At 41.3% G+C, this 9,060-nt stretch overlaps 1 protein-coding gene and 1 long non-coding RNA gene across 3 annotated transcripts; one reads left to right on the top strand and one right to left on the bottom strand.

Moving 5' to 3' along the window:
* Window positions 1–405: 405 nt before the first annotated feature.
* Window positions 406–9,024, bottom strand: LOC108236304 (Kv channel-interacting protein 2-like). Of its 2 annotated transcripts, none has more exons than XM_017416871.3 (9): window positions 8,705–9,024; window positions 3,781–3,879; window positions 3,570–3,694; window positions 3,420–3,489; window positions 2,629–2,699; window positions 2,277–2,384; window positions 2,092–2,196; window positions 1,761–1,823; window positions 406–1,647 (listed from the first exon to the last, which is right to left on the bottom strand). In XM_017416871.3, the coding sequence occupies exons 1-9, from the start codon at window positions 8,775–8,777 to the stop codon at window positions 1,600–1,602; spliced, it is 762 nt and encodes a 253-aa protein (XP_017272360.1). In that variant the 5' UTR covers window positions 8,778–9,024; the 3' UTR covers window positions 406–1,599. The 2 variants fall into 2 exon arrangements, with proteins under 2 accessions (XP_017272360.1, XP_017272361.1); XM_017416872.3 differs by having other exon boundaries at window positions 3,594–3,694.
* On the top strand, window positions 2,378–5,371 carry LOC119616930. Its single transcript, XR_005233021.1, has 3 exons — window positions 2,378–2,703; window positions 2,995–3,044; window positions 4,271–5,371. It is a non-coding gene; the product is annotated as an uncharacterized LOC119616930 (long non-coding RNA).
* Window positions 9,025–9,060: the final 36 nt, after the last annotated feature.

Genomic DNA, 9,060 nt, shown 5'->3' with positions numbered 1-9,060 from the left:
TGTCAACCAATTAGGCAAATGATTACTGTAGAGTTTGTTTTATAGTGTAAATATTAGTGCTGAAGAGAGCAAAGCTTTAATTAGCATCTGGCAGCCACCAGAATAAAATGAAAAGCTTTTAATCATTAAGCCTACTAACAGCATACATAATGAAGTTGCCTTCATCATATCACATATTGGTATTCCAGTGCATTTTACGAGAATAATAATTTTATAATCCCAGAAGTCAGAAAATATTAAAAAGTGGCCATTCTATCCAGGATTTGGACTGTCAGTTAGCGGCTAGCTGTGCTGCTATGCTAATGCTAATGCTAATATGCTAATGCTATTTTGTATGTAGACAAGAATGACAAATGGAGATTCCATTTCTTAAATTTTTTTATTTCATTCATTTTTCTATTTTCGTTCTATTTAGCAAAGCTACAGATATCAGTGTTTTTGTTGACATTTCCGTTATTTAAAAAACAAACAAACAAAAACTGGTATTTGCTGTAATACCATCCAGTCACCACAAGGGGGCAAAACTGCGAAGCTGCATCCTGTCATTTGGGTCACAGACTAGTGTGGAAGTGAATTATAAAATAATTAACTCATATTTAATAATTCTGCGCCTGTAGCTGTGAGAGACAAAAACAAGTGGTTAATTCTTTTAAATATTCTAGCTCCCTGAACCTCTTTATGGACCAATTCGGTCACTCTGACTCAAAATTTAATATTTGTGCACACATTACATCTCATATAGCTATTCACATGCCCCAAAGAGAGTCACAATATACAACAGAAAAAAATCCTTTTTATTTTATTCATTTCTGCATCCCTCGCTGGTGCAGGAGATGATTAAAGATGATGTTAAACATTAGATCCTCTCTGTAAAGCCTGCAGACGCAATAAACTGAGGACTTCCTGCCTACATGCAATATTCAGACAATTGTTGCACACAATCCGAAGCGGTAAATTTAAATAAAAAATCATTTAAACATATTCAAAGGTTGAAAAGTTACATTTACACGTTTGCATAGAATCTGTGGTTTTATTCAGCAGCCTCGTCACAACTGTAGCAACTCATTTAGAAAATATATCTTCCAACTTCAATAAACGTTTCAGTAAAAACAAGTGCGTCATGCAAACACAACGTACACTGTTATAAGTGGTAATATTTGTAAGGATGCCGGAACAGAGAAAGATGTTACTGTAAGATTATAAGAGCTTCATTTCAAACCTTAATTTGTCTCCCATCGTATGAGAAGTGGGTAAAAAAAGTGTGCAAAGATTTATTACATTTTTTTTTATTGTGTCTCTAGATTCCTGTTTTTGGTTAAGTGTAAAGAGAAAGTTAAATCATTCATCTCTGGAGTAAAGATGCAGAAACCTGCATTTGAAGGACGTTTATATCAGTGTTCGTGACAAACCAATATCAATTTCTTCCACCTGAACTGACCTTATGTCTCCCTGTAAATTTAGAATAAATAAATCTAAATTTCACATTTTGCACATCAAGACTTGGCTCCATCTACTTTTAGGAAGTGGTCGCCATCATGGGAACTCCTGTCTCCTGTGGTTGGGAGTTGTATTCCTGCGGCGCGGATCCTCTGTGTGTCTTCAGATCACGTTATCAAACATGTGCATGGACTGCAAGATGTTCCCATCCTGGACGGAGGAGCAAAGACAATAAATTTAAGGATTTTAAAAGCCGTGGGTGAGAATTTTCTGCGTGGTGTCACTGATTGATGAGATGTGAGATCATTAAACTTTGAAACAACCTTTTGGCACGTCTCCAAAAACTCCTCGATAGTGACCACCCCGTCTTTGTTTTTGTCCATTTTCTAGAAAAACAAAAGAAGTGACAAACGATCACAAATGTTTCAAAGGATCATTCTGAAGTGACAAGTGGTGCGTTTTTTTAAACTTTCATCTTCATTCAGCTATTTTATGCACAACCCAGAGGTTTCTAACATAACTAACATAAACTAAACTACGATTTAAGGACCTTTGCTAAAGCTAATTCAACTTAAGTTTCAGATAATTCCAACTATGCTAACGAGACAAAGTGGGAGGGAGCAACGCGGTTGGATAATTGGTTGTGAATTGTACCTGGAAGAAGCTGTCGACGTGTTCCTTCGGAGCGCTGTCCTTCATGCTGGGGAAGGTGTTCTTCCCCATCATGCTGTAGATGGAATCCATGATGTCTGTCATCTCCTGCAGAGGAACAAGAAAAGACAGGAGCTGCTGAAACGGCGACAGGTCGGCTGATACAAACACCGAGGGGGTTCCGCTACCTCTCTGGTGATGCAGCCGTCTTTGTTGAGGTCGTAAAGATTAAAGACCCAGCTGAGTTTGTCGGTGATGGAGCCTCGCAAGATGATGGACAAACTTAGAACCAAGTCCTACAGCAGGGAAAGTAAAAACAAAACAGAGATCAGGAAGGTGATTTTTCATCATTAAATTAGAAGGAAGAGGAAGTGAAACAGCATTTATCAGAGAACATCCTGTTCTTTATCATCGTTTTCTTACAGGTGGAGTTAAGATGATAACGCAGGGAAGGAAAATGACAACAAAGGTGAAAAGAAGGAAGATTGTTTTTGACTAAACAACAACGAACAGTGAAGAAAAAAGGTTTGAGAGTCTCACTTCGAAGCTGACCGATCCGCTGCTGTTGGTGTCGAAAGCTTCAAACAGGAAGTGTGCGTACATACTGGAATCTAGGTGAACAAATGGAAACCGACAACTTGGTTTTACTCGTTATGTTAGTCGTTAAAAATCTGCTCTTTGCAACCGATCGGGTTCAGTTCGTATTTGAAACGGGGCACTTCGTTTTCAGCTTGCATCGATAATAAACACTCAGAGAAGAGAGTTTATCCACGTTAGTAAAGACTCTTTAAAGCTGCTCATTGCAAAGTCAAAGTTTTGTTCTCATATGGACGGTTAATCTGTCCTTAAGCAATATTTGTGACCAGCTAACATGTTTGTGTTTGTTTACCTTTTGACTGAAAACAGGTAAACAAAGACAAGATGCACAGAAAAGATGTTTGGGATCGGAAGTGTCGGTACGTATTTACACTCAGATTTGTTGAGTAAAGTATGCAGCTTAAAGTGCTTTGTTTACATTGAGCGCGTACCCGCATTCCAGAATTGCATGTCATCCTATCTGGAAAACTAATGCAGTAAACTTGTTCAAACTGCACCATTTATTTGATTCATGCTCAGGATGAGCTTTTTCATGCTTGATTTCAGAGTTTGCAATGAGGGCCTTTAAGTTTTTGTGTTTTTTGGTGCCGTGTTGGAGAGGAAGGCCACATTATCAGAAGCACCTCCAAAGGTTTAAACCTCCGATCCGAAACAACATCGACTTCTAGAAACCTTTAATGTTTTATAAACGGCGGCTAAAGAAGGGATCGCGGAGTGATGAGACGTTAGCGTACCTCCCTGAGGAAAGAACTGCGCGTAGATGCTTTTAAAGGTTTCTTCGTCCACAACACCACTGGGACACTCCTGTCAATAATAACAATAAATAAACCCATAAGGACCAATCTGAAGCTGTAAGCTCACGTATGTGAAGGGCATGAACTGACATTTTTGAATCCACGGTAGAGAACCTGCAGCTCCGTCTTGTTGAATTTGGTTTGTTGAACGAGTCTGTCGAGGCCCTCGGGTCTGTAACGCACGGTAGACAGTTCTCCCTCATCAGCTATGCTTCCTGCAAGGTAAATATGACATTTTTAGGTGTAAAATTAAAGTGCCGTGCCCATAGGTGGGAGAAGACAGACTGAGGTGAAAACTTGCTTTGATTATCTGAAGACCTGGAGCCAGAGTGATAACAGGGGAGCAGTCTGAGGAAGCGCTGCTTTATGGTCTTTTTAATGGGCTTGGACGGAGGATTACCTGAAAACAAGAGATATCACAGAAAGCAAAATCAATTTTGTTTTAAATAAACTTTCCTCACAAACTTGGAATCACCTGGAGTTTAAAACAAACACATTGCAAACTAAATTAGCTTCAATAAAACAAGAAAATGTTTTATTTAATCAGCATGAACACTGAAAAACCAAACAAGAAACAACTAAAACGTGAATTAATCAGACATTATTAACAACTACTGTTATTAACTTTTGCTGCCACTTTTTTCTTAGATTAATTAAGAATTAATTCTGTTTGGTTGTTTGGTTTTACTGGTCTGAAGAATAATCTCTGTCAGCAGAGGGTGGCGTTGAGTTAAATCATGTTACAGTTACCAGGTTTGATATGTAAAACTTTACTCTTTGTTTATTTTTAGTCTTTACTGAGACGAAGTGTCTCGTTCCTTAAAGTGACTCCTCCGTCCAGCGGCTGACCCAGAAGTCACCTTTGACCCCACCAATCGTCAACATCAGGGTCAGTGGATCACATGTTTCAACACGAAACAAATATAAACAGCAGCTGTGATCGTGGAAAAACAAACAAGGCTTTTTTCTTTTCAGGTGATATTTTTAGATGACAGACTGAACGGTATTTATTCTTTGTTTCCTTAAGCGTCACTGTTACAAAGAAGTCTGACTAAATACAATAATACAGCTCCAATAAAGCAACATTAAATCTGAATTTATGATTTAAATGCTGTAAATTCATAATCTATGGTTTGACGTTTTTTTATTTGACTCCTCGTGTTTCCTTTCAGCTCTCAAAGCGTGGCTGTTTTTAACTTTTTGTATTCAAGGTTTTCAGCTTTTTCAGATTTTTTTCAGTGAATACAAATAAACTTCCATCACATTTCACTTTAAACCTAATTTATTTTGTCAGAATTTCAGCAACGCTCAGTGTTTAACGTTTAAACCAATCCCAGGGTTCTGGATTATTAATCTAATGTTCAAATGTTAAACTGCTGGTTAAAACGAGTACAGTGTTTGTTTGTTTTACACATGCATGCCTGCAGAACGTTATATGAGTTGTTGCAGAACATTTATTCCAGCTCGAGCTGCAGCCTTTTCTCACCTCCGGGTGACTTTGATAGAATCGATTTAAGGAGCTGCAGCCCTCCTGAGCAGATAGATCGATGCTACCTTATCCTGTTCTGTCCTTTACAAACAACATAAATGACTAAAAACTGTAGTGGCTGAAAAGTTAGAGACACTGAAGGCCGTTTCTGAGGATTAAGATGTCACCTTTCTGGTAAAAATAAATAAAAAGTCTGTACTTTATCAGAGGTTTAAACCTTTGAAGGAATCATTTGATTAGAGACATTTTATTCCACATTAAAGTGACTGAAGAAGTGCAAAGATCAAGGATTTAAAAGTGGAGGCCGTATGTCTTTTATTATTGTTATTATCTGTTTATCAGATCGTAATTTAACTCAATATTTTCAATTTACACTAAATCCAGAATTCATTTTCATCCGGACTGAACCTAAAAAACAAAATGCATAGTTTTTAAATAAAATAAAGCTTTCTTATATGTGTATACTCCTTTCTCTGTTTGGAATTTCACTCGTAATATTTTGGAGGTCACGACAGGTTGAAGCGGGGTCAGTGAGAGATGTAACGTCGCCACGGCAACGGCCTCGGCGTTCACGGTAATCCCTCAGAAGGACGCAGTTCAGATTACAAAGAGCCGTCGACTCAGCTCAGATAAAACCCGACAAACGCACACGATCTGTGTCCCGAGGCACGAGGTCAAGCAGCAGCCAGGAACCCCTCTGGAGCGTTTAAAATAAAAAAGCTAAGTATTCACACCCCTTCAGTTTTTCCACGTTTTGCCTCGTCATGACCCTGATCTTCATCATAACTTACTGAGCTGCCAGGCTTCTAAACAAAGAGTATTTATTACACTTTAAATAAGTCTGGATGAATGGTGTCTGCCGTGGCTTTATTTGCATCAGTGCGTCACGTTTGTAGCAGAGACCCCAAAATGCAGGCGAGGGCGAAGAAATCAAATGAAACCTCAAGTTTAACTGAAACAAATGGACAAAGTAAACATCATATCATCAGGAGCAAGGCGGTGACAGGAAGACCGGGACTGAGCGAACGGGACAAGAACGCAAGGAGCGGGCTGCAGGATCTGAGGGCGGCCATGACAGGCGGCACGGGGAGGAACTGAGCAACAGAAAACAAACAGGATGCAAGTGATCTCAAAGAGGCTGAATATTTAAACACAATCACAAATGAACCCAGCAGAACTCCAAACATCACTGTATACATCCTGGCTTTCTATTCTATTCTATTCTATTCTATGTGAAAGATCGACACAAAGTAGAACAGATCTGTGAAGTGAAGTGGAAGGACAACGATTCCTGGTTTTCATCCTCTTTGAGTTACAGCTGCAGCAGAAACCAAGCTGAAGTCTGGTGGAGGTAGTCGCTGAGAGTCGTCCTCAGCGTGGACTCTGAGCGCTGACAGACCTCGCAGCACTGCACGAGATCGCGTCACCTACAGGGCTGGACCAACACGACTGCAGCTCCAGGATTTCTCAGACACTCTCAGCGGGTGATATGCATTCCTTCGAGGGCTGCAAGGCCTTTTGTCCTTAAGCTAAAAATGAACAGATTTGGATGAAATGTTCAGGAAATGTTGAGGTCGTCACAAAGAGACAATGGATCCAGATTATGATCTGGATCGCTTATTCTTTAATCCCGCTGCAGACTCGGTGGAGGTTTGAGCTCCCTGACTGCTTCTAGTTAATCTATAATTTGATGCTTTATTCTTGTCCAGAACAGCTGAGTCTCACAATGAAAGCAAATCTAATGAAAACCAGCTTTTAATGACTTCTTTTATATATCCATACGTGGGAAAAACATGTAAATTTATGTGAAAATTACGGCAGAACGTGATGACTTGTAAACGCCACGAGGTTTTCTGCAGCTGAATACGAAGTCCATCTGAAAGCTTTTAGATCCAGCTGATAAATCTTTCATATTCACGTTCCCGTCGTCGGTTTCTGCAGCAGTTCTTGTTAACGTCAGGCTTTTACATCAGTTAAACACAAAAAAGCTCTGCGCTTCGTTTGTTTATTAAACGGCTTGGTTGTGTCTCCTGAAGCCTCGGCGCACCTGTTCAGTGTTTGGTTAACCGGCTGAATCCATTTCTCACCAGATCGTGTCAGAAACCCTAAAATAAACCGTAAACCTTCGCTTTGAAACACAAACCTGAAGATCTAACACTGAGCCTCTCTCTCTCTCTCTCTCTCTCTCTCTCTCTCTCTGGGTTATTTTTACACATTTTTAGATGTTTCACAGAAACAAACTATTTCTGGAAGTTGTCACGAGAATGACGAAACAGCTCCACAAAGCACAGAGAAATGTGTGCGATCTCCAAGGGGGAAATAAAACACTGAAAAGTCAAACAAAAAGCGGCGCATCACTGATCTCCTCGGGCTAAAAAAAGCCTCCGCCTGTCAGGTGAGAGAAGAGTCTGTTTTCTCTCCGCAGCCGCCGAAGCTCAGCGTGGACATGAACAGCACCACGAAGCATTCACGATTCATTTCAAGGATTCTTTTCCTCTGGAATGAAAACAAAACAACATGAAACTGAAACGTGACGACGACACTCATTAGTTCTGGGAAATAAAGTTGTTGTTTTGGTTTTTTGCCTGAGAAATTGTCCAAAATGATTAAATACAGAGACTCACCCGTCAGTCACAACACATAAGCCAACTGCTAGAGTCGGTCCTGTTTGTCTGTTAGCAAAATATCTCGTGAACCGCTGGACAGATTTGAATGACGCTCTTGACGTGCATCCACAACTGATTAACTTCTGGAGTCAAAACAAATCAAGATGGCCGCCACAGAAAATCCACATTAACTCAGTCAGAGGTGTGGTAGCTGTCGGGATGTTTGGGATGTTTACTTTCTGTATCTTCCTTGTTCCACAGTGTTTTCGTCACCACATGCCACGCCCACCACCACCTGTTCCCTGTTATCATTAAGACACCTGTCTCTTGTTTCTTCATCCGTCCATATTGTCTCTCGGTCCTCACTCAGTACTTCCTGCCCGGTTTTATCATTTTGGATGTTTTTTGTTGCCGTTCTTTTCTTTGTTTGGCGATTATTAAATCTTTTTTTTTTTGGAGCTCCTTGTGTTGGTCTGTCGGTCTCCTGGGTCTGATCTGCCCACAAACTCTGACATTAGTACCCGAGAGTCGTTTACGACACACACTCTGATCGTCACGTCTCATGAGATTGGGATTGTTTTTTTTTTAATTATTCTGAGAAAACAGGTGTTCCCATTTCTATCGGTTTGTTAAAGGTGTTCCACATCACTGTGTCAGCTTCAGATACAGGGATGCGTTGTTCTGTTTCAGCAAATTAAGGAAAAAAAAAAACAGAAATACTCTCCGAACTAAAAAGCTGAGACCGCAAATTGCTTCTTTCCCGTCTCCTTAAATAATTAATCATTATTATTGCTCTGCTGCTGCCCATCTGCTAATTGGTTATTTATCAGTGGCATCACAGAAACTGAATCAGAGCAAACAGCACTGAGGCGCTGACACATCGATTCTTTCACTCGTTTTGTGAATCGAAACATTTCTTTCTGTCTGGAGGATTTTTTTCTTCCCTGAAACAGTAAAAACTGAGGTTCTGGTCCTTAAAGGTCGTGTGGAGGAAACAGTTGGAGCAGCTGATGAGCTGAGGGTCACATTCCCTGACCTCCTGAGTTGTTGCGTAATGGCTGCAAATCCTGACTCCAGACGGACCCGGATCAGAGCGCGCGGCCCGCGGACCCCCTGATGGACGGACTAACCTGTCAGCAGGTCGTAGGATCTGTCCAGCTCCCTGGAGTCCGACAGACTCTGGTCCTGACTCCTGGACTTCATGGTTTTCCCTCAGTTCTCACCGAACCTGCAGAGGATCCGTGCGCGCGCGTGCGTCCGTCCGTCCGTCATCCGCGGCTTCCTCTGCGCCTCCACCGCCGTCCGCGTGTCACGTCCGCGTGTCACGGCTCTGCGCCCTGGATGAAGTCCGCGCGCTGAGCCCGTCTCTCCTCCTGCGGGCGCGCGCGCTCAGCCGCGGTTTGATTGGCTTCAAAGTTCCGAGTGTTGATGAGAGGAGTCAAAAACCTCAGAGCGGAACTCCTGTGAACCCCCCCCCCCCCCCCCC

This window comes from Kryptolebias marmoratus, linkage group LG3 (assembly GCF_001649575.2).
Source record: "Kryptolebias marmoratus isolate JLee-2015 linkage group LG3, ASM164957v2, whole genome shotgun sequence".
NCBI lineage: Eukaryota > Metazoa > Chordata > Actinopteri > Cyprinodontiformes > Rivulidae > Kryptolebias > Kryptolebias marmoratus.
This window is presented reverse-complemented; position numbering and strand designations above follow the sequence as displayed.